The 27152-nt window shown below is 33.8% G+C and overlaps 1 protein-coding gene and 1 long non-coding RNA gene across 3 annotated transcripts; one reads left to right on the plus strand and one right to left on the minus strand.

The window, feature by feature from the left end:
• Positions 1-1393: 1393 nt before the first annotated feature.
• LOC114873913 (aryl hydrocarbon receptor nuclear translocator-like protein 1) lies at positions 1394-20091 on the minus strand. Of its 2 annotated transcripts, none has more exons than XM_029182703.2 (15): positions 19825-20091; positions 16543-16987; positions 14110-14577; positions 12905-12976; positions 11552-11789; positions 7971-8063; positions 7527-7644; positions 6301-6483; positions 5097-5337; positions 4887-5025; positions 4340-4458; positions 4179-4261; positions 3809-3969; positions 3517-3664; positions 1394-3094 (listed from the first exon to the last, which is right to left on the minus strand). In XM_029182703.2, exons 1-15 carry the CDS (start codon positions 19838-19840, stop codon positions 2910-2912), a joined length of 2709 nt encoding a protein of 902 aa, XP_029038536.2. In that variant the 5' UTR covers positions 19841-20091; the 3' UTR covers positions 1394-2909. The 2 variants fall into 2 exon arrangements, with proteins under 2 accessions (XP_029038536.2, XP_029038535.2); XM_029182702.2 differs by having other exon boundaries at positions 16543-17005.
• Positions 20092-20208: 117 nt separating this feature from the next.
• LOC123988300 lies at positions 20209-21372 on the plus strand. The gene is made up of 2 exons (XR_006829871.1): positions 20209-21179; positions 21248-21372. It is a non-coding gene; the product is annotated as an uncharacterized LOC123988300 (long non-coding RNA).
• Positions 21373-27152: the final 5780 nt, after the last annotated feature.

Genomic DNA, 27152 nt, shown 5'->3' on the forward strand with positions numbered 1-27152 from the left:
ATAAGAACAGGTTGAATGAAATATATTTCATATTATCTATTTAAATAATAAAATGATGTAAAAATTATATTGTTAAGTTCCTAAATATTATTGAATGTTTCTCGTATTGTTCTGATAATTTGCAATTTTTAATTTAATAACGTTTTTGCTTTGGTATCGGCCGATAGCGGAACATACCGAACGGTGCCGAACTATACCGAACAGTGCCGACCGGTCTTCGGTGGGAAGGAAGTTCGCGCCATTTCTCTCGCGAACCAGTGATTACAGATGTAGAAGACTGATGATTTCAGGGGTCCCAGACACCCCAGATGAGATTCGATCTGCATGCAGAGAGTACAGCCAGTAGGGGTGTCAAGGACCCCAAAGCACCGGCAAGTGTCCATACATACCGGCATGATATCATCTTGGGGTGTCAAGGACCCCGATGCACAGGGGACGCTGTATACCGACATTTGGCATATGGGGTATCTGAGACCCCGAGGTACCGGTGACGCTGCATCCGATATTAGCCAAGGGGTGCCAAGGACCCCGAAGCAAATAGCGAAATATAAGACCTAAAAACGAACAAGTTTTGAAACTTACTTGTTCGGGATAGTGATGGGTACAACCTGATTCGATGCTGGGGTGCCTGGGACCCCGAAGCACCGTTGATTCTCTCAGTATATTGACATTATGGTATATGGGGTATCAGGGACCCCAATGCATCGGTGGCGTTCTCTGCATACCGAACTAATACATCTGGGGTGTCAGGGACCCCAAAGCACCTGTAATTGTGCATACCAGCATACCATCCTGGGGTGTCGGGGACCCCGGTGCATCGGTTGCGCTTTCTACATACCAAATTGATTTCATGTTGGAGTATCATTTTTTTTTTAAATTTAGAAATTTCGATAAACTTTTAATATCAATTTATTTAGAAATAAATCCTCTTACAATAAACAATCACTCTACATTTCCGACTTACTTTTTGACGTATACTTATCCTCCTCATGCCACTAGATTTGAAATTATATATAATTTTAAATATACGACTTCCTTTTTGCTGGAATTTAGAATGAAAAACAAAGATTTTTAAACGTTTTTAGTTTCTATATTTCGACATGTACGACACAATAAACTCTCAACTAAATAACATACTTATGTACACATATTTACAGTATGCTTTTGCAATAAATCGCAGAATTATATGTTCTTTCCATTGCATGGCAAGATCTTTGTTTGGCGAACTCACTATTTTGCTGTTGTGAAAATTTTCACAGTTCTTGTTTAGACAGGATGTGAAATTGATAACAGGATGAGGGGTGTTTTTTGCTTTCTTCACAGGTTGTAAAATTTGTAATTCTATTACTTTTATTCTAGGAGTTTTTATAAAAGCAATAGATAACTTATTTTGTAAGATTTATAATGTAAAATTTAATATAAAAACAATTACAGTTTCCAAGAATTTTGTCTACATTTAGTGGCGGTAACATTCTTTTCTCTACATAATAACATTTATTTTTCCAGTATATTATTGTTATGCTACACTGTAACACATACACAGGCATACACACATACGCGCGCGCACATTACATTTAATTATTTATTTACATATACACGTTTTATGTACATTATACTTATGTAACGTATGAAAATTAATTTTCTTCATCGATCAATTTACTTAGCTGCATCATGAAGTGAGTTCGCCACTTTTTAAAAATATTTTTTATGTAAGAAACACCACGCATTTATAAAATTACAAATATGACATTACATTTCAATTGAGATGAAGAGATAATTAAAAAGCAAGTACATAGAAACTTAATTTGCGCAAATAATTCAATTTTGATGATAAAATAGCAACACCTTCGGAGCAAAAGGAAAAAACTACCGATATTTTTCAGTATGAAATGCGGTATGCTATGCGGAGAAAATTCTATTTATTACCGTGATTTCTTACACTTTAATTAGGTACTTTTGGCGTTTTGTGAGATACATATTTACACGCAATGTTAATTTGTCGCTAAAAAGCTACGGTCAGGAACTTCGCCTTTCAATTTTATGGCTTTCGTCTCTCGATGTTCAGTATTCTTCAAGACATTTACCGCGTAAAGAACTTATGTATAATGGAGGATGCGTATGTTAGCAGTTATTGCCATTTAATTTCTCCTGGCGGTGTTGGATTCTCAAAGAATTTCATTTGATGTTTATTTTATTATTCATACTTATATCACAATATTAACGAAAAAAAGAAAAGAAAACAACTGATTAAATTTCCAATTTACAGTGATTTTAAAAAGATTTAACAAAATCCAATAATCTCGTATATGATTTTTTTTCAATGACAAAATTAGATTACAATGAAACGCAAACTGAGGTAGGAGATCTGATATTATTTTATTAACTTTTCCTACGACGATTCGAAGTTGATATTTCCGAATAATCTTCTCATTGATAAATTTCAATTAAAGAGAGAATCAATTTTCTACCTCTAGAAAGAAATCCTTTCTTCCACATTCGGCGCAACGTTTCCAGTGATTCGATGATCGACACGAAAATCTCCGAAACGAATAATAAATGTCCACTTAAACTTAACTGTTCTGTACGTATAATATTCCGTAATTGATCACAGAAATGGCATGTCTATAAAAAAACCTAAACAGCACCCTTTCAGCACCAAACAGCTGTTCGCTGTCTAAGGAAATAAAAAAAAATGATGGAATGTTTGATAAACCAAAGTGCAAATACAGACACACACTCGCTGTTGATTCAAGTACTTGAAGCACAATTTAAAAATGATGAACAGTTTAATAATGGTCTCACTTAGTTTATATGTACACGCACACACTTTGTAGGATTTTTGAAAAATAAACAGTTCAACTTGAGGTACATATGTTCAGACACTGAGGGAGACTTGGTAAAAGAATGTACTATGGAAGCGGCCAAGGTAAACCGGAAAAGTCCACAGGGCCACCTAAGCCAGCGTCCGCCTCTAGAAGGCTCATTATCACGGCCATTGCTGCTTCGTCGTTGCCATCCGATGGCACCGGGTTTGGTGATTCGTTTATCGTTGTACCCCCGATCATATCCATCATATCCTCGTCTGGTGACGTTCCTAAAATGGACGGGATGTTACGTTATGCGCAACGGTCATTCAAAGGATGATATTTTTTGCATGGCGTGGCTGTGAACGCTACTCTTAAACGATAATGCTCTGCCAAACAAAAGTTACATATTTCTTTTTTTGCGGGCTTTGATTGCTGGAAGTTCGTAACATCGAATAAACAAAAAAAAAAAGAAAAGAAACGAGTACACGATTTTTTGAAAAATGAAATTTTGAAAAGATATACCACAACGAACTTTCTTTGCCCTATTTCGCTCAGAGAAATATTCATTTTCAAATTCACGTGTAGAGCTTCCTTTCTTTTTTTTTCTTTTTCGGTCTTGTTTTCTCTGAGCGACCTAATCTTTTTGATAAATCCGGCAATCGCACTACACACCAAGAAACGACTCCTTAGAGACAGTAATAGCTATGACCTTGGTCGTTCGCGATGCTGTTCAGCTGCAAGTTGCTTGCAATGTGGTTGTACGTTGGTGCAGGATTAGTGGTGCTGTTGTTGCTGCTTCTAAGTGGCTGCGTCAAATCCTGGACTCTCTCTGGTGATGCCGTGGTGGTGATCTGTGACTAATCATACAAATAGAATTTTCCATAAGTACATACCAATTTTTAAATTTCTATTAGCCTGAATTTGCCATCGATTAGAAAAAGCGAAAAAATCAGAAATTAACTTTGATAATTAAATTACTGTAGGACTTTGATTATAAGTACCTCAGTATTTAACAGAGTTGATTCCGGTCCAGGTCCAGGACTGCCACCGGAAGAAGAATCTTCACAGCGTCTCTGAAGGTCCAGAACCTCGTCCGCTATTTGTCGTCCAATTTTACTTACCTCCACATGACTTGAGATTAATCTTTCTAATCCACCGTTACCTGTAACAATAATTATAAAAAGATAAATATACATATGTAACGATAAAAAACCTGGACTATCAAATCTTCGAGAATCTCCTTGATTGATAAACTTGGTTCAAAAATTGAAATTTATTTTAAACGAGAAATAATGATCTACAAATAAATAACATTAAAGGACAAACATCGAAGTTATTAATAATTTGAAGTATTATAAATACTATACTTACTCTGTGTGAAGTAATCATAGTTGCCTTGAACACTGGAATCTTCAGATCTGTTCCCACTGTTTGTAATTGATCGAGAGTCACAACTGAAAAGATACATTAATATATTAGTTATAGTATTTTTTTAAATATTTTTCATACAACAATTAAACGATTATACTTACGAAGTAACAGAGTTTTTAGCTATTAGATATTCGATATCTTTGGTCCATGGATTTCTGAAAGATTTCCATTCAGATTGAAGTCTCACAAAGCTGGCGTTTTTGGTTCTAAACCTGTATATCTAAAGAAAAATCATACATAAAAAATATAATAATTATTTTATTTTTCAATTATATTGGAGGGTCAGATATTGCTTCGAAATTCTAAAAATTTTATAGCAAAAGAATACAATTTAATTGCCAATTTAATATGTATTTACTATGGAACATTATCATATCGAGACGGAAATAAACATTTCACACAGTAACTATTATTATTATTAAAGAATCGACATAAAGGAATTAGCTCGGCGATGACCATCCTGACCCCACATATTGTTAGTGTTCATTCCCCTTACATGGGTAGTGGTATGCTTGTGATAATAAGCGGTAAACATGATTCCTCAAGATATAGTTATATAATATAACAATAATTAGATTTGGGTCTGAAGTGGGGCCCGAGGCTGTAGCCCACCTTAATTCGGCGCTGCTTGGAAGTACAGTTGCTCACCTGTGTGGTGATGCATTCGGTGGCCTGAAGAGCAGCTTTATGAGATTTCGCGAGATGAGGAATATCATCATGGTGATAATATTCGTACATGCTTGTACCTAGCAGCTCTTGCGGTAGGAAACCTAACACTAATGTAGCCCTGGAAGCAATAATTATCATCAGTCATGTACAGACTGTATAAAAAAAAAGATTAATGTCTTAAATATGAACCTCTGATCGACGAAAAGAAATTTGCCATCCATCGCATGTCTCGAGACAAATTTAATCGGCCTTAAATTTGGTTTCTTAGGCAAGGATGTTGGTATGGTGGATTGTAAACGACCAACAGCTACCAAACACGATAAATTACAAGCCTCCCCTTCTCCATCACCTTCTTGCTCCTCCAGATCAATTTTTGCAGGTGCCCAGGATTTTAGGTAACCGGTACATTGAATGACACAGTATTTCCAGTCTGCGAAAATATTTGTTAAATAAATGAATTTATTAAATCACTGGTGCAACTGGGGTGGTGGGTGGAGAGGTCAGAAGTTTAACTGACCTTCACCTAGATAAAAATAAAAATTTTGTTGACCCCTATCGGATAATTATAGCTGCGCTACTAAATTTCATACAAAACCGAGTAAAATTGTGTAATTTTTAAGAGATAGGAAACAAATGTAACGTTTGATGTAGCGAGGATATGAGGTCAATAATGCACTGAGAATCGTACCAAGAGATAATAGTGTTTACATCAATTTTCTCATGGATAATGTATATTTCATAACTAAATTACACAGTTTGCTCTAGTTTTAGTTTTCTGAAGAGTTTTATTCAAATTGTTTCATTGAAGCAAAAGATTTCTAAATCCCAGAATTACAAAATTTGGGATCTTAAAAATTTCAAACAGACTTGGCACATTCCACAAGAAGTTCCAAATTACGTCAATGGTATATAAATTTCAAAAAAGATTAAGAGTATAAAGGTAGAGGGAAGAATGTGAAAGCGAAGATATCTAAAGCGACTTCTTTACCAGGATACTGAAATAGGATTCCTTTTTCACTTTTGACGAACCACGCGGCAAATATTTATGTCGCGACATCTTAGAAACGATGAAAAGGAATTCCTAACACCTTAAATCTCTTTTTACCGTTTCCATATAAATCCTGTTCCACTTGTATCAGAGTTCAAAACAATTTTAAAAGAGTTTAAAATAAAAATGTTTTAAAAGACTTTTAAAAGAGTTTAATATATTCGAAGAATAATTCTGAAAGAAACAGTGTAAAATTTAGAAAATTAAAATAATATGAAATGCAAAATTAAATAAATCAAAATTGAAGCTCTCTTCGTGGTCCGTCGTCCGAGAGTTAATATAGTTATTGATAAAATTCATAATCGTGCTTTTCTAATGGAAAATAATTAACACAGAAATGCTTACCAACGTTTTGTTGCTTTTTGCGTCGATGGCACCCACTTGTAGTATCAGCTTCTTCTTTCACTTGCAAGTCACCGCAACGAATTCCTTCCACTTTTCGTTTCATTCTGCAGAAGAAAGACCTTCGTGCACCTGGGCATAGCCTCGATACACCCTGAGGCACATCTGTTTTCACTGGTAACATTGCTAAATAACAATTAAACAATCATTAATACATTTTGTTTGATACTCATTACTGCTTTTTTAATATTGAAATTCTGATCCAATTATACAATAACATTAATAATATATTAATTTAAAAATAAATATATTAATCTATTAATTGTAGAAAAAATATAAAAATTAAAATCTTTTAAAAATAGATACGTTAAATAGAAAAATAGTAAGACATTAAACCCCTGATACTGTTAATAAAGCTAATGAACCGGATTCATCTCAGTGAAGGATCCTAATTACACCAATGGTCCTTGGAATTCTAAAGACTCAGTATTTGTAAATAATTCGTTTGAAAGTATCAGTAAATGCAAGATATTTAACATTTTCCGAATCAATTAACGTTCGTTAATTCCAAAGCTGTACGCCTCGATGATCGACGATCATAAGAGATCAATGACCTTTCGTTCTTCGTAGGTCACACCGGTATGTAACATCTTAGAAATCTTGTATCGCTTTTCCTCGTTTAGACAAGACTTTCGCAAGACTTTCATAGCGTTAATTCATCGACAGTCAGATGCTGTCGAACGAGTGGCATTTATCAGACATAAAGTGCATCAATGAACCATCCTAGGTCCGATTGACCATCGATGCTGGTACCGGCTCAGAGAATGTCGAAAGATGACATAATTAATGGATTCGTATGCAGAAAGTCAAGTAACCTTCTCGTAAAGTTGAAGTTATAAAAGACTTTCGGGTGCACGTCGTGTTCAGAAAGAAAATACAAGATGTCCATAAAAGAAAAGCTATATTTTCTGTATTTATCACCTTACAGGGTAATTATTCAAATTCAAAGGAAGACGATACAGTTATGGGTTAAAACAATTGTTTTTTTTTTGTATTAAGTCAAAATACGTGTAAATAAAAAAAGTCAGAGTGAGTTTTAAAAATAATAATATTTAAAGTGGGGTACCATTAGATCCCTTTTCACTCCCATCATATGCTAATGAATATTTTAATGAAAATTGTGGGTCCAAAAATAATTAATAAAAATATGTATTATTATTTTTACATACTTTTGGCATCTATTAATCGTTCACGTGGACTAAGATCCGAAGAAGATAGTTGTTCCTTCACCTTGGCAACATCTTTAGGGTGCAAGATATCGAACCAACTTTGACCCAGTAGGTCGCCCTGGAAAAGAATGACACTTCATAACAATCAATTAGCCATTTAATGTGCAATGATCTAATAATTAGATTAAAATTAAGATTAAGAAATATATCCCATTTTTCTATTTAATAAAATCACTGAGAATGAATAAGTAATATTCACATAAGTAGTAATGAATAAGTAAGACTCTCATATACAATATGACGCCCATTATATGAATAGTAGTTAAGAAGGGGTAATAATAAAGGCACTAAATTAATTTGTACACCTAACATTTGATGTTTAAAATTAATGTTTATCTTATTTGTGTCATATTGTCATTATAAAAATGAGTGGAAGTAGGATACCTGAGAATAATTGAGTGTCTGCAAAACAGACTCGGATACATAGAGTATTCTTCCACGATCACAGCCCACCACGAAGACAAAACCCTCCGCAGCCTGAAACAAGAGAAGGGATCTTCGATTACGTCACCTAGATCAAATATTAACTATTATTATGTAACGATCGTGACAGGGAATCTATAAACGTTGTCATCAACAATAATTCAATTGCATTCAAAATGTTTTGCAGTATCTATCAAAAGGGGATAGATACTTCTTTAAACCTCCCCTTAATCCAGCGTTGACTTGACCCCTTGTATTACAATAATACACTTAAATTATTTTTATTAATTTATAATGTAAAATAAAATTGCATTATATTTCACGAATTATAGATTAAAAAAAAAAATTTTATTTGCTTCATTGAAAAAAGAAAATGAAGACATTATGATTGGTATTATGATAAATAACATAAGGTAATTGATTCATAGGAAATTACGTTTGTATGTCAGGTCTTGATATTCGACTCATTTGATTCCGATGTGAAATTCAATTAGGAATTAAACAGTATAATGACGAATTTCGAACTTTAAGTACGTGGATACGTATTGACGTTGATGAATGTTGCATGCGATCGAAGATATATCGTCGAGGGCTACGCAAATGCTTATTGCGCAACAGCAACGCACTTATCCTAACCGATTTACCTGTTAAACAGACCACTGATACACATATGTATGTACATACATTGGTGATCGTATTATCGTGATCATTGAATCAATAGGTGTCATGGTTTTTTAGAGTAACAAGGATAAACCATAGTATCCGCATAACTGTACTTCGTTACAAATTAAAGAAAAAAAAACACGACAAAAATATCAATTTTAAAATATTATAAATATTTCAAGGATAAACCTCACAATGTAGGTATATAATTATATTAAAAGATCGCACATTTGATTCTGTACATAGATCTTCATAATTATCAATCATACGTAATGATTGCTAACAGAATGATTGGTATCCACTATACGATGGAAATATTAATTTTCCCTCGAACCGGATATCAACATATCGGGAATAAGAAACGTGTAGCAATTCATAATGAAAGTTTGTATGGTAATAATGGTGGTGGAGTTAACGTCGATCCGAGCTGGTATGTCGGGTGTGGTCAGTTGCTCGAATATTTATTCTCAAGAGGGATAGAGCAAAGGAAAGTCTCGATAAAAGATAAAACCCTATCTACGTTCGTAAGCGACAATGAAAAATACTAGCCAACCACCGGCACCAACTCTCTGCTCACTCGCATGACGGAATCTAGAGTGAAAAGGAATTCGTATCATTTCATTTTACGAGATCCATTCTTTAAACCTTCGATCAACAAATAAATGTCATTTATTTTTACATATATTTTATAGCTTGTGCAATATCTATTGGAGAAGGGGAACATAGAAACACAATTTTTTGTTAAAATTTTGCTAAAGCTAAAAATTAAATTCTACGTTTTAATCAAATAAAAAATATAATCATGTACTTTTACTGAATAAAAATGTTAATAAATGAATTTGATATGGAGCGAAAGAAAATTGAAAAATATATTTCTATATACTCCGTATCCACAAGCAATTCTCATTTGTATTTTATTCGAATTCAGCATGGGAGCTGAGTTACCAGCTAAGTAATACGAGTCACTAATGATAAAGGAAGTTGGCAAGTAATAAAAATACCAAGATAACTATGCTTCTGAAAGATAAGAGAAAGAGCTTGCTTTCGTTTTTCAGACCAATCAATTTACACATATAACCGCGCCAAGTGCTATTAATAGTGACTGTTATACATACACGCGACATTCAAGGTGTTCTATCAAAATTATCAATTTTTTATAGAAACAAAAGTAACTGTATCAGATTTATTAAATAAATATCTAAGATTTTATCATTTTATTATTAGGTGTACAAATTAATTCGGTATTCCTTGAAATTTGAACATTTTCCCGGGCTTCTGTGCATTTGAAAAATGGCTTTAATAACCGGAACTACCATGATTTTTTAAAAATAAAGCTACAATTAAAAAGAAGAAAGGGCAGAGAATTAATTTGTCTTAATTAATCAAGCATCTTTTATAAATTCCCATTTATTAATCCTATTATTGTTGGGTACCACTGCCGGCATTCCATTGCTTTCTAATTTAAAGAAAAAATTTATCTCGTAACTTTTTCTCTCCTTAGGAAATAAAATTGCTCTATTGCGCGATACAGTTCAATTTCACGCTGGACTTCATTCGCCATATATGTAATAATTAAATACAAAAAATAGCAATTTAAAAAAAAACACAAAGTAATTAGCAACAAGACACAATATTAGGTATTGGAACACAAATTGACTATTTGACAGTGATAATCAAAGGTGCATGTAATTCGAGCAATGCAAATGAACGTTTTACAAACACCAATATCAGAAACGTGTATCTACATAAAAGGAACCCTTCTCTTTCACCCGTCACGAGACTGATCACTGTGTGAAAAATGTGTAGCACACTGGAGAAAGGTTAGCGACGGCTATTGGATACGGTTGGTCTCGTACGGAAGGATTGCAAAAGGTATGAACGGCCTTTTATAAGGAACGAAAAAACTTTTCTCCCGCATTGCTACCAATTAACGGATTAATGGCTTAAACTATAATGCGATCCGTATGGGAACACTCGAAGGAAATTGAAAGTGAACCAACTGGAGTAAACGATTGATCAGGTATAATCGATTGAAATCAATGCTACTTCTTAACGATTACTCCATTGGAAGAAATAAAAATTGTACACCTCTTTTTGAAAAAAAAAAGACTAAATCCTTCAATGATAAACCACGATGTTATTTAATAAAGAAAAAATTAAAATTGAAATTTGTTAATAACAAGCCCAAGATTTTGAATATTTATTTGAATATTGATTTTAATTATATGTAAAAAAAGTGTGGTAATAAAGGATTAAATTAAATCATCTCTGTTCAAGTAACAACGAATCGAACTTCGAATTACATAATCAGGTCTGAGATACCAGGAAGTCTTACACGAATGGTATGCACGTTCGTACATTTACTATCTAGTTTCCCGAATACGGAGTCGATAATGGCGTGTAATCTCATCGTACGAATCGGTCGCTTTCAGACTTTTAACGACACTGGTTTACCTGCTTTTCGCAATCTTTATAATCACTCTGTCAATCCAAACTCGATGCACATTACATATAAAGGGAGAGTTAAAAAAGTGGGCATATTTGGGAACTTGAGTTTGAAAAATTTACCAACTATTTTTAATAAAATCTTTTCGCGAATAAATCAGATTATTTCTTCTCTAAATTACTTTTGATATTAATATCATTAAAATTAAGATTCGTTCATTTTCCCCGAGGAAGATTGATTTAATCGCAAATGTGATTTTTAGAAATATTTAGTAATTACGTTTTTTGACCAAAAAACAGATACTAAGCAAAGTTTTAAAATATAAAAAGACAGGTCATTAATTTTGATTCAATTGCTTTTTCTTAAGTTATTCTAGTTATATAGAGCTTGAATAACAAAGATGAGTTGCATCGATAAATTTGATTAAACTTACTTGAAGTATGAGCGTCTTGAGCTCCTGATCGCTCAGGAATGCTGGCTTATAATGACCCTCCGTATAGGAAGTGACAGCACCGAGGATGGTCTTTATGTGTTGCACAGCCATCCTGAGCACAGTTAATTTGTCAAGTTTGCGAGACATTGCATGGCACATCGGTACCATCGCTGAAAGTTCCGTAATATAGGTGTTCATTTTATCCCTTCTTCTTTTCTCAATTTCACTATGATTTTGTCTGAAAAAAAACACACAACCCAAAAAAGATCAGTATAATTCAGAAAGTATTAAATACATTAACCAATAATTTTTAATTATCAAATAAAAGATCATTCGACTAAAAAAGTAAAATTTTAATTAATAATTAATGTTTTATTAAATTGAATAACAATTTTTGTAAATATCTTTTAATTTGTTTTAAATCCTAACAAAATTTAATTGTACCACATATCAATTTTCATTTCCATCATTATTTAAATATTAAATATTTCCCAAAGTTGCAAATTTGCATTTCTTTTTCTTTGTTTCAAAATCAAATTTCTCATAAGCATTTCTTTAAAGCATGCCCAGGTTTGTTATGTTGTTTCTTTCTTCAGCATCTTCAGTAATCATTTTCAAAGACGTGACCGACGAGACTGTCGTGAATCAATTGTAAAAGCCGATTTGGTTAATAAACGCCGCTTTTGTGCGTGAATACTGTTAATGTGCCTCCCAAGAATTCGCATTGATGCTTTGCAGACGATCAATTGGCCAGCGGAAGTGGTGGCCACCGGAAACCACTTTCGACTAGCAACGGGTCTGTTCTACTCTATATTAATTTGGGGAATATTTAATTACTACAATATAGTGAATCATTGTAACTTAAAATTTAATTATAAATTAACCCTTATTTGAATTATGGGGTCACAGTATGACCCCACAAATGTTTGATTTAAAATATAATTATTTGAAAATTTATAATAATACTCTATTATATTATTAAAATTTTAAACTTTGAAGAAAGAGATATTAATAAAAGAGATAAAGGTACAACGTCTTTTAATCGTGTTTACAATCTACGTTAGCGTTGATTAGATTAATGACGTCGTTGATGAAGCCAGAGTAAAGAATCGAGGTGGGTCAAGGTGGCACTTACCTTGGCAATACTTGAAATAATACTACATAACCACTGACCAAGATTAAGCTTCAAGTTATACGGTTTCTTACTATATTAGAATGAACTTCAACTCTACTCTGTATGGTTCATCATACTTTTTTCAGAAAAATATTTTCATAAATGATAAATGTATGAATTGTTAACACCTTAGAATTTGTTTATATTTATTTTAGTAATTATCAACATGTATCACTTACTTTTTGCTGTCGTCGTTTGTGCGAACAAATTTGGCATCGTCTCCCACATCGTCCAATAAATTACTACCATCGCTAAAACAGAAAAGAAAGTAATCATTGCATAAAATTGAACTATTCTGTTCAAAATCTTCCTCCTCATTCCTTTTCTTTTTACTTTTTTTGTTAATTATGGTAGCCAAGAAAACTTACTAATTTAGTGCTTTTATTGAAAATTATAAAAATTTTTTATTAAACTAAGCAAACCAGCGATAATATACATTCAATTCGATTACTTTGAGCACAGAACAATGTAATCAAATAATAATTGAAGAAGACCTACTTGGGTTCTCAGACGACGAAACGTTGAGAAACCAAGTATACATGCTACTGAAACAATTTCTTCAAGGTACACCCTTCGATAGGGGTGTACCGTGTTTGATGCAGAATTTCGCCAAGTTTCGCTCACGTACAGCTTCTCTGCACTTTTGTCTTTCAATATTTCATACAGTCACATAGAAACTTTCATTCTTTTAACGAAATAATTTCTGCATTTGTTTTATAATTACATTCTTTAAATAACGTTTATATTGAAAAGTACAAGTAAAATTTTGCTAAGGTATCAAACGTTCTATCGTTTACGAACTACTCTTAAGTCGTCAAATTGGATATATTCCGGTCAGAGGTAGCACACAACTGTGGCAATAACTAAAGGCAATTTCGACCAACGAACGGTCCCAGGAGAACACAAATCTTCAGTTCTGTTAATGATTAAGTTAACCCTTTGAGCGGGTAACCGACACCTTGATTGGTAATTACTTGGAGTTGCGGTCGTTTAACGGGGAAACGTTATGGAATGCGCTGGCGACACGATTCAAGAGGGTGAGAGGTGTAGGGTAGAAAGATGTTTGTAGATGGAAATATCAGTCTTGAATACATTTGCCAGGCTTCATTTCGACGTGTTCACCATCGGTAGCATGTTAATGTGTGTTACAGACCAATATTCTGTACGACTTCCCACGCAAACCATACAATTCTTAACACAATTCTAAACTTTCCTCAGAACCAGCTATTTTTTTATTACTGAACCTTAATAATTCTTAATTCTTTTTTTTATAGCTTATTTTGGTACATAAGTTGATAGCTCCTGTGCGTCGCTTATTATTTGGAAAAGAGAAAGACCTAAATTCAAAGTATTATATCTGAGATCTTAAAAAACATAGACTTACTGGCAAGAGAGTTTTCGCTTCCTAGAATCCGCCAGGAATTCCTCCGAAGTATCTGTATTTGGTCCATGATTAGGGGTAGTGGACGCGCTACGTTGTTCTTGTTGTTGTTGATGATGATGATGATGATGGTGATGGTGGTGGTGATGACGATGATAGTGATGGCCGGAGGCGGGTGCCTGGTCAGGGACCATCGTCGGGGGTGTCTCCATGTGCTGGGGCGGTTCAGCCCCCGTTACGACCTGCGGCGTAGTGTCGTTGCTGGTGGTGGTGGTGGTGGTGGTGGTTGTGGTAATCGCAATGGTGGTAGCGCCGGTCGTGTTGGGGGTGGCGGTAGTTGTATTGTTGCTGTTGTTGGCGGGGGTTGGAGTCAGGCTGAGACCTTCGCCACCCCCCGCCGAGTTGGCGGTTACTTCTCCCACCCCCGAGCCCGTTCCTATGTCGCTGAAATAAACCGTGGGACACGAACTTCTGAAATTAAAAAAAAATTATAATAAAAATTAATAAGAAAAGAACAATTCAATTGCTTCTCTTCTTGCTGGAAAATCACTATCGTAAGGATACGATCATTCCAGGCAAAGAAATGGAAAAAAAAATAAATCAATTTTTGTACCAATGTAATGTTTGGGTACTTTTTGGATCCGTTTATTATAATTTTATTGGATCTATAAAAATACAAGTCATAAAGTAAAATAGTATTACATGTAATGGAACGAACTTAAAATAATAAATAAAATTTATATTTTACAAAAAATAATAAATAAATAGGTAAATATGAGGATCTAGTAAGTGTTAAGTCCTTACGTCTTAACCTTTGAAAAGCGAAGTCTGGGTCAATGGTGACCCAAACTTACGAATATTAACCTAAAGTTAAATGTATAATTTTTAATACATTTTAATAAGTAGTTGTTTTTATAATTTCTGTATTAATATTAAAATATATTGGATTTGACAAGTATTGCAATCTACGTGTTTCTAACACTTTAAATATGTTGATAAGAAACAAAGGTTTTGAGTAGTATAATTCAATATTGATTCGAATGATATGAAAGCTAAACACGTGGCAATTTATTGCTTTAGTGCAGTCTAACGATAATTTCGAGAATGACTCACTTAAGCGACAAAAAGACGTGGCGAAGGCCGGCCACGTATCTATACAAACAGTTTGCAAGTAGTTCCGTATATTATGATGTAACCTACACAATTAACGTAATTCTATTTATTCACATATACGTCAGTACACGCGTCGTATCACACTGTATGTACACGTTCATACTATAACAAATTACAATGTTCAATTCATACTCATCACTTTATAATATTAGAGAGCACTGCGGCAGCAGTTTCTTTTCCTCTAAAATTTTCACATTTCTGTCTAATCTTAGAAAATTTCAAGCTTTCAATTTTACACTACTTACACTATTAGTATAATAGAAATGCTGTAAAAAATAATATTTTTTTAAATTAATATTTTTCTAATCTTCTAAACAGTCAAAATAATATTTTTTAGAAATCAGTCTTTGCTTTTACATTATACATATTTTCCATAACATTCTTTTTTAATTTCTATAACTATTTTTAAACTTTATAAATCAAAAAACAAAACCAGTATTCCTATCGTTTCTTTCATTTAATTTCAATGGTTAACAAATTGAAATGCAACTAAAGATATTGAAGATCAAGCGCAAGACTTGCCAAAATGTCAAATCTAAATTAATCAATCGTTTTCAATGCAACCGATGAAAAGAGTGTTATAGATCTTTAATGCAACGATGAAGTCCAGTTGCGTAACAAGTTTTGCACATAAATCGATTCAATGATCGAATGCGATGAAAAGAGAGAAAGGATAGAAAGTAACACCTTTCCCTTCCTTCAGGCGGCATTCAGTTGCGCCATGCTTCTATGAAAGTTCTCCGAGCAAAACGCTAAACTTGGAAACGGCAATTATTAGAAGAACAGTTCAGATCTGGTGCGAGAAAAGACTCGTTAAATTCGTTCTTACATACCTTCTGCTGAACTCTATATCTTGACCGATCAACTACATGATTTCGAAAGATTCGATACACGAAGCGGTGGTGTCTTGATTTATTAGATCTTTTAACCAGTTTATATTCCATTCTCTTTCACACTTTGATAGGATATTGTGAACGAATTTTACGAGGAATTTTATTGCGCGAAATGTGGGAGGAAAATAAGAAAAATTAAAAATTTAGGTAAATTGAATTTTAAATAAAGTTGGAAATTTTTAGAGTCCCCTATTCAAAAAATGCGAAGTACTCCCCTAGCCATTCTAAAATTTCAAGATTTTCGTCAATTTTAATGAAATAAAATGAACGATCTTAATTCTTTTTCGAACATTCGAATATTAAACAGCAGATGATTGAAATCAACAATTATCAAACACAACAATAACGCATTGTTTTATTTTTCACTTACTCTTGAACCGCCGAAAGATTATAATAACTCCTTTGCTGTTCTTGTTGATGAGGATGCTGATATAGTTGAGCACTGGTTGAAATCACTTGGCCACGATCGTGATGATCTTGATGTATGCGTGGTTGAAGCTCCTCCAACGATATGAATTCTTGTGGTTCTTGACCCGGATGGAGGAGCTGCGTATAACTCTGTGCCATTTCTTGGGCCACCATTTCCTGTTCTGGTGGTCCACGAAAGCACAGCAGGTCCTCCAGCTCCTCCTCCTGATGTCGACGGTATTGTTGCTGGCTTTGTTGTAACTGCGGTTGATCTTGTCGATAACGATTCGAATGTTGTTGTTGTTGTTGATGTTGATGAAAGACAGAAGGGTTCAAGCTGGTGCCATCGCCAACCGCAACGTCGTTCTCCACGATACCACCGCTATCTGGCAGTAACCCACCCTCATCTGAGGATGTATAATCCGCTGTTCTTTTATCCAGATTAGTTGACTTTTCATATAACCGTGTCACAAGATGGTTGCAACGTGCGAACGAGCAGGATGAAACGCGTTCACGTGTTTAATTGCTGAAGAATGGCACTTTTGAAGAAATTTTGGAAAATCACTTTATGAATTTGGAACCCTTAGGAAATTCGGAAACCTATGATTTTTTTACGAAGAAGGGGAGAGTTTTATAATAAAGGGGAGATGTTACTTTCTTCACCTATGAAAATAAATAAATCGATAAATGGTAATTAACGATTGGACCAATTCATGAAATATCGACGCAGTGTCTGTCGCAGGAACGTAAGAAACAATAGAACGAGGATCTTAGATACTGTAGACAAGAAGTCGATACAGGTTGTATTGAGCTATTTCTTAGAACCTGAACGTGCATTTATAAACGTTCTCTATCATCGAATCATCGTTTTCTGTTACGCAATATTACGTCACATTTAATGGAACATTATACATATGAAATATACATATGTGTAATCAATGTTTAAAGCTTGTTGTTAATTTTTTTTTCAGATCAAGCTATAAATTAATCCTCAAATTAACATTTGAAAAATATTAGATGTGGGCAACAAATTTTAAATGTTAAACTTTTTATTGACAAATTTGATTGGGTAGTAAAAGAAAAATTGATTAAATTGAAAAAAAGGTTAAATATGATTTTCTATGAAAATTGTATATTTTCCTGGAGTGTATCATTTGAAATGGCTGGTTCCAAAACAAAGAAAGTTCGACATGATTTGATGACATAAAAGTATCATGAAATAGCACTTATGGTACATCAAATTACAGCTTAAAGTTTAATAAAAATGATGGCATAAATGCTTTATCAACTACAAAAACTATAGATTCTTTATGATAAAATGAATCGAAAATTCCTGTATTATTTTGTGGTATAAACGAATGGAAATTGGATATTAGCTAATGAACAATACTAACAATAAGCTGTAATTTGATTGATTCATTGTGTGCTTGAACGAAGAACCAGCCATTTTGTATTAAGAATATTGACGAAGCGTTTACGTAATCATTTTCATAAAACCTTAAGCTTCAAATTGATGTGCTATAAGTGCTATTATGTAGTACTTTTATGTCATCAAATTATGTCAGACTTTCTACGTCTCAAAATCAGTCATTCGATTAAGATAGAATAATGCTGCGACCTAATAAAATTAAGAAATAACGAATTATGCAAATTTATTTTAAATAAATAAACTTAAGAACAAAATTATTTGCAAAAGTGGCACAAAAATGATGATATTTTTAACGAAATTATGCAGTCAAATAAAAAAAAAACATTAAAAAGTAATGATTACATCGGAAAAAAGTGGCGTCGTTGCAAATAGCATACCGCAGAAGTTTATTTGACGCAATTTACAACTTTGTATTCATAAAGGTGTTCATTACACGTGGTTCATTTGAATAACAAATTTTTATAAGTATAGGTAAAAAACCTCTAAACAGTAACAATCGTAAATTGTTTTTAATACAACTTTTATGTTCCTTGACTTACTGTATGAAAATTGAAAGTTGACTTAACTATTCATTTTTCAAACTGTCATGTCATGTAGCGTGATAAATACAACAACATAAGTTTATAAGTTTCAAGTTCAGTGATATAGTTCTTCTATCTGACAAGACTTTGCGTTGTAAGAAGCTAATTTTGGAAATAATGACTGGAAAGGTACCTTATTTAAACCGGAACAGAGATAAAAGTTTCACTGATTCGTCAATGACTAGAAAAAAAAACATAGTTATGTACTTTTTAGTCAGTTTTAAATATTTTTCAACTTTAGATTTCTACTTTATCAGAAATGGAAAAAAATATACCTGTAAATTACCACAAAAAAAAAATTTTTGTAAGCTGCTTTTAATATTTTGCAACTTTAGATCTTTATTTTATCAAAAATATAAATAAAAAAATAAGATATCATTGAAACTATCATCCGTTCGGATAAAATTGCATTTCTGGAAACTTTGTTCTTTAAACACTGTTGCATCTAGGAAGCATGCAGCTATACTTTTGTTCGAATCACCTTGAAGGTAATCTAAAGTGTAATAGTCTGATAAGAAGATAATGTAACAGTTTATCTAATACCAGAAGAAAATGATCGAAAGATACTATTGTTCTCTGACCATCTGCAACGAAGAGAATGAAGCATCAGACTGAGATAGAAATAAAACAAAGACTTTGTTTTTTATTAACGTACAATGAAGACTATGATAAATGAATTCGACAAAAAGAATTGGATATTAGGTTTATTTAAAAGAAGAAGAAAATTGTTCGAAAAGTCCAAGATTAGTAATGGCATGAAGCACAAAACTAGAAAGTGTAATAAACAAACGAAAAGAGACTTGATATTTCCTCTATTAAAATCAAGAAGAAAATTCTTTAGAAACTTCAAGATCAATGGGACCACATATCATCTAGCATTCTCAATCACCACTGATATGCACCATGAGATTAAACAGTCCGTCGCAATATCATTGCCGCAGGAACTCCATAAGAAATACCTTAAAAACACGTGTGAATCCAAAATCACAGGTTGACACATCAATTTCGGAGCACTAAATGATAAAACATATCCACTCTAGACGCTTGTGTGTGTGTGTTGATCAAGCATGTCACTAAAAACGATCCACCAACCATAAGATTCTCCATGGTAATCACATTCTTCGAAGCATGATCATCACATTGTTAGGTGAACACGTTTCATCCGGTTGCATATCACTGAAGCACCTGTTCGTACGTTGCAATCTCGAAGAAGGTGGAGTACGGGTATCCTTACCGAGAAGCGCGTACATCCACGTCGTCGTCGACGTCGAGGAAGCGGCGACATCCTCGAGGAGCGCAGAAGGCTTCTCGCCTTCCCTCCTCTTGGCCGATGCCCTCGTGCTTCGAGGATGCCTCTTCGACGACGACGAGGTCGTGCCGTTCACGGATCAACGTTCCGAGTATCGTTCGTCGATGCTACCACGTGTTATCGATGTAACAGGCGGCCACTAGAGATGCGGACGACACACGAGGAGGACCACCACGTCGTCGGCAACCTTCGCGATCGTTTACCGTGCCGCTACTGTTTCTACGTGCTGGCGGAGGTGGTGGCGGCGGAGGTGGTGGTGGTGGCACTCGGTTTCCGAGCTCACGCGCACTCTTCGTCCAAGACGGCCAACGAATAGGTGCTGAGAGCACCGTTGATGAAGGTGGTGGTGGATCAAGCCAAGGTGGAAATGGAACCAACACCGATCCTGGTTTCGCGGATTACCACGTGTTAGCCTGATCCACTACCACCAGAGACTAAAACACTTCCTTCCGGCTTTCCTTCGGGAACTACTTTGATACCTGATAATAACTAAACGGCTGCTTATCTTCTTCACTCACTTTTTACCACATTAATTACCGATGGATAAGCACCACTAAGGACAAATTTTTAGTCGTTAGGGTGAAACGATAACTGTTAGTTGACGATTATAATTACAGTTAGTTAACGAGTGATTGCATTGTTAATAGAGGTTACCATTCTCTGATAGCACAGGTAACTCATGTAAATCAATGGTCAAGGTTCTGCGGAGATATGAATAATCCGGTTAACCCGCTATCTCCTCGGTTACAGTAAATTGCGACGTTGAACCTTAGAAAGACTAAGAAGTGGGGTGCGTCGAGCCTCCCAGTTGCAAAATAGATTGATATTTTGATTTTATTGCCATAATTTGCCATAACTCCATTAATTGGAAAGATATGATAATAAAATTTAAAGAATATGTGTAGGAAGAAATCTGAATGTATTATAAAAAAAGAGTGGTTGATACTGAAGATCGAAGAATTTAGAATTATAATAGAAATTTCTGTATCTCCAGAATCTGTATCTACGCAGTTAAAATGGATATTTTATAAAGAATCGGACCACGTGGCCACATGTTATTGGCGTGAGTGGGAGTGACTAAAAGCAACCCACACCCCTGCGCCTCGACACAGTGGATGGTACCGCGAGCATCGTACGCAGGTCTAACCCCTTGGGAAGCTTGAAGAGGAGACCAATGAGGTTCACGCGGAACCTCCTCGTTGCTAGTGTTCGAAATTAGTTTGACGAGTGAAACTACGGTGTTACTAAAAATACCAGCTATGGCGTAGGTGGAACAACAGGTAATATGGAACACCGCAAGGCCTCCATAAATAAATAAATAGCTCAATTAAAAATTATTTCTTTATAGATAAACAGCAGAGTGTATACTTTACTGGTGTGTTAATTATACTTCATTAATATTGGATAGACTAATCTCTAATGTAACTTAAACGCAAAATTAACAGAATAAAAGAAATCTTTTTATTCAGAGAATTTCTCTGTTTACGTAATTGCTTCCATTTTTATTCGTTTAAATCAGACGCAAATTAATTGTGATATTTATAGGATGAATTTTTTAGGGTGATGTTAATTAGAGCGTAACATGAATTGTTAAACGAATGACAGCAAATTCGAACAGTGTGCTACGAATACGAATAATGAATTCATCGTTGACCCTCGTCCCTAAGAGATCCTTCCCCTTCACGGTATAAAGGATCATTGGAAAACTTTCAATAAGGTAACGCGAGGGTTACTCCCTTTTCTGATATACAAGGTGCTCGATTCTAATCTATGCAACTAATTTTTTAACTATTTATTTATTTTTTATAAAGATGCCCTCGGTATTTAACAGTGACGTTTGTTGGTTTATTTTTCTATAATATAATTACACACAAGGTAAAACAGCATTAGGGTATAATGATAAAAAAAAATCAACAATTCGTGAGAAATTTCACATTTTTGCATGCAAGATTTTACTTTTAAATTTAAAATATCTCACGCACTGTTGATTTTATTTTTTGGTGATGCAAAAATTACTTTAAATATTTCCTTTTTTCTGTAAATTCCATTTTTTTTTAATTGAAGATTTATTCTAAAATTTATCTGAACCATCAAATATAGTTCCCTTATTCAATATTACCTTTAGAATATCATTTTAAGGAATTTCTTCATGTTATATGTATGTCGGAAGCCACTAAAAAGTGAATTGTGTCGCGTCCAATGCTAATACGAGCGTGCTCATATATTGTGTACATATAGGATTCCATGAGAAATAATAGAATTCATCTTTATTCAATCGCGTTCATAAAACGTGTACAAAATTTTTCTTTAAATGGTATCACGAACAAAAAATATTTATGCTATTTGCATTGCAACATGCATATAAATATTTTTCTTTTTCTTTTTCTAATTTCGATACTATTCTCAAATACAATGAAAAAGACGACATAGGATATTTGCAGACTTCTTGTACATACAGGTAAACATAAAGATCTCGGAGAAAACTCCGCGAGGGATGTTTTATGAAAAAAGTTTCTCCTATTACTTGTAAATCACTTCTGAAAGCTCAGAAATATTTTGAAATCGTCCATGTGATATTCATAAACCGAATATGAACTTGGAACCATGGGAATGCAAGTGACATTTTTACTATTATTTTTCCTTATTATAAAAACGAATAATCTTCACAATAGAAAATCTTCTCGTTATACGAGCACAATCACGAAACGAAAGAATATGCTTTCAGGGGCAACAACATTTTCCGGGCCGGTATTGTATTACGATAGGTTGACCAGTGTTATCTTACCAATCAACGCAAGAGGACAGAATTCTGAAATCTCTAGAATCTGAGAAAATAATTGACACCTTGATATCTGTCGCCGCAATCAGCGAACGAGACATTATATATAGAAACATTGAGAAAAAGGAAAATTGTAGAGAATTTGTTCAATATCAAATGGCAGAAGATTAAAGACGTAGGTTTTTATTTCTCGATGTTCCGTCACGTTCGTGGATTACAACGGTGATTAGGTAGAAATGTTTCATTTCGAAGTTTAACGGCCAGCCGATAAGCCGATGGTCAAGCTAACAAAGGTTAAGGATTGTTGTTTGAAACGCATCGTTTTTCGGTGAATAATTGGATAAGCGCAGAAGGCAACGTGCGAAATCGCCGTAAATTAATCGACCAGGCTTATCTCTGGTCACCGAAAAATCACGCTAATGAGGATGCAGGGGTGAGGTTTAGAGAAGGGATCGCGAAAGGTTTGCTGTGGTCACTTCAAACGTAGATCGTCAGAGAGGGGGGAGAGACAGGAGGGTCGTATCGATGACAATTATCATTGCGTTACAAACAGATCCCCGTATTCGGAGAGGCTCGATACGTATTAATTCCCGTAATTAACGCTAATTAATACAGCCCATGTCAACATCGTGGAATCTTGTCGAGGCTAAAGAGATTTCAAGATTTTCATCGAACGTTGCTTCGACATTTGCAATCAACTATTGTTGCAGTGGCGCAATCATAATTGTTCAAAAACGTAGTGAACAAATTTTTTTCCATAACATAAAAGTATTTTAAAATTATACTCATGGTATATTAATTTCATATAAATATCATACTTTAAAAATTTTTGCTTTTTCTCTAGGGAAACCTAATTTTTCTAGTTTAATTAATTCTTCGTTAGATTAATTAAATATGGTTTATAAAAATAAAAGCAACATACCATCAGATTCACTTCCGATACTTCCACTGGACCCTTCATTTGACAGCATGATCCAATTATCTGAAAGCAAAACGTTTAATTATGTTTAGACGTGGCAAGTAACTTTTAATTAACGGTATATTTTTATTTCATTTTTAAATTTATATACGTCGTAGATAATCAAGTTATCTGTTCACGAGTGTTTGTAATAAAACATTGAAATACTGTAATATGAAAGCTATGTTCAGAAACTTTTGTTGATTCTGTTGATCTGCAGAAAATTTGAGACTCCCGTGTGAAATGTTTAATGAATTTTTGCAGAGGAAGCCAGATATTGTATCTGGTTGAACTGAAGTACGAAATATGTGTTAGATAGCGATTAAAATTGCAAGAAATTATATATCGTTCCACGAGAATGTCTTTACTTACAAGTATACTCTTCATATGTTGTGATTCATATTTCGAAGTTATTCAACGATTTTATTAAAAAGAATTAATTCACTAATTCGTTAATTTATTAATTTTCTAACATATTAATTTGCTATTTTAATGATCTGCTAATTTACTAATTTGCTAATTTAATATTTTTGAAAACAAAATTATACACCTTCGTTTCGAATAATATTGAATAAAACGAAGCTGTTTACAATAAACATGGATACTTATATTGTTCATCGAAGGATCTCGAAACAAATTATCAACTTCCCTCCCTTATACCATTGTACGTTTTTATAATTGGCCTGATAACTTGTTAATTAAGCACCAAATTGTTCGCTCAGACGTAAAAGGAACACGATGAATACTGTTCGCACTTAAATGCACAAGATATTGAATTGAGGAGCTGAGCAAAAAACAATGAATCAAGAAAATAAATTGTATCTAGTTTGAGAAGATCAATATATTAAATCCGATATACGCATGTTACATAAAAATTGTTATCGATTACCACAAACAGACGTCAAACCAATTTATTCACCCATAAAAAGGGCTATCGATTTTTCTATCTTCCAATACGAATTTGCTTTCTATGACGTAACACAATCAAACTTGATCTTGATTTATTGTTAGTTTCTGTTTTTTTCACATTTTCTAAGTTATGGCAAATTCGGACTAATAGAAATTTGGGTATTAATATGAGACAATGTTACTTTTGAAACAAATAAAGTTGTAAAATTAAGATATAAGTCTTCCTTATTTCAAAGCATGAAAATCTAAATATAAAAATCATGTTGCTAAGCGAAAAGGGACATGTATGAGCATAATTAAACAGATCCAAAATATTTAATCGAATAATGACCAAATTTGATTAGCCATATAACGATGAAACGACGGTACATGGTCGTAGCACACATTTTCGTGTTTCTCGCTAGGATACTGGTGAATTCCAGTTACATAATCTCACTGACAACAGTACAACAATTTAACCACGTGATTACATAAACGTCATCAAGCCTGTATCTGACAGATTATGCCTTGCCGACGACATCCCCCCTAGTAGGATCGACGGGTCATAAAAATGGCCCTTTCATTCACGAAACAATAGCGATATAGAGCATGGAAAGGATACATGTTAAGGTGAGCTTCTGTAAACAGCGAAAATATGTGAACAAGTTATTTTTTCAATGTAGTAGTACTTAGTTTTTCGCTAATATCTCGCAAACTAATCGAGTCCGAGATATAATAGTTTAGAGGACAAAAATTGCTTAAAATGTTGAACTTCACAACATATTTAAAAATCATCGAAATCGGAGGGGGAGTAGCTTTTCTACAAGTTCACCGGGGGGTTGAAGTTCAGCCCCAGAGAGTCCCATCAGAAGTCTTTCATGTACTATGTCAAAAAATATTAAATAAAGTGTTTTCTTTTTTATTTATAAGTATATAATTTTATTTGAAATAAATTTCAATTTTTGAACCAACAGGGCCTCGAAGGTTTGATAGTCCCAGGCTCTAGGAATTTTATTCCGGTCCTGATTATATTAGGTACAGAATAATATTTGTACAGGCACATAAGAGTGTCAGGTGACAATGAAGGCTCGTTACAATATTTTCATTTAATACACCAGTTTATCCGTTTTGAACATCTGTACCCGAGACTTTCCGAATCTATTATGGTATTCACAAGCTAGCAGGCACGAGGGTGATTCAACAAGTTCCCCAAATGTCTTCCCTTAAAGAAAAACCCCGCATCACGTAATTCTCACCCTTCAAAATAAATTTTCTCAGATAAAAAGAAAACTTGTCTTTGCAATCTTGCAAAACTTCAAGAAAATCTGCACCAGTCATTAATCTGTCTTCCCTTGTTAATAATTTTATCTTATTTTCAATAGGAATGAAAACGATTTAGACAATCAACATAAGTGAGATACCCTACATGTACATTTGAAATAACAGTTTCAATACAAATCACAGGAAATTAAACCGAACGCAAGGAATATTTCGACACTATCTATGAAGAAACAAAATTCCTTCACGTAATATCTACGCAAAAACCTAATAAAGCATTGCACGTGCATAATGTAATGTAACGTAATCAAGAAAACCGATCAACCTGTTACGCGTATATTTCTATGATATAATACGTTCAATCTATTTGACTATTACAAAATAGTCGGCTTATGATACGCGTTAACGTTTTTATATAATGAAATCTGAAAAATTAAAAGTAATTTACGAAAAAAATTATATAATTTTTAATTATTAAATATTTTATTAATAACGCAAGTGTATAGGGCCAGAATTCTATATAGAGAAACCTGATTTTGGTAATTAAAAAGGTTCAAAACCATCGATTTTGTAATTACATCTTTTTTTTTTATTCTTTAATTATTAGTTTGATAAGCATTTAAATCTCCAAATGAGAATTGTAATGAGAAAATGAATTGATGGAGAGTTTTGCTACACGAAGACTGTCACAGAGCATCTTTGCTCGTGTCTAAGATTTATTTGAAGTTACGACGCAAAGAATCTTTAGCAAGAACAAGTGAATTGTATTTACGAGTCGGCAATGTCAAGGCGACCAACTTATTTCCTTATCAATGCGCTATTACGTAATGAACTCGAAGTATGCTGCACCGATAATACGACTCGCTTTCAGTGTCCCCTATGTGCTTGACCTGTGACGTAAAACTTGCAGGAATTGCCGTACGACAAGACTGTTTTAAATATTTGCCAAGCTTCCTTTCCTACTAGATTGGTCTTCGTCTATCTTCGTCACAGTTTCATACTTGACCGATTTCCATGATTTTCTTAAGCAGTGACTGGTTAGATTGAATATATTAATTTCTGATTATATAAGTTATCCTTTCGATGCTATCATACTCAGGATGAGAATTTCTAATTGTTTATATCTTGAAGTGATAAAGGAATTTTAAATTGCCTCAATGAAGCATCAGCTATTTGATCCACTTTATTGTAACTGATAATTAATTATTCTGTATTGAGAATTATAATGAAAAACTTGCATGATTATCTTTATTAAACTTTAAGCTTTAAATTGACATGTCACACGTGCTATTTTAAGATACTTTTCTGTCACGAAATCATGTTAGAATCTTAGGCATCCTAACAGGATAC

The sequence above is a fragment of the Osmia bicornis genome, chromosome 11, assembly GCF_907164935.1.
Source record: "Osmia bicornis bicornis chromosome 11, iOsmBic2.1, whole genome shotgun sequence".
Taxonomy (NCBI): Eukaryota; Metazoa; Arthropoda; class Insecta; order Hymenoptera; family Megachilidae; genus Osmia; species Osmia bicornis.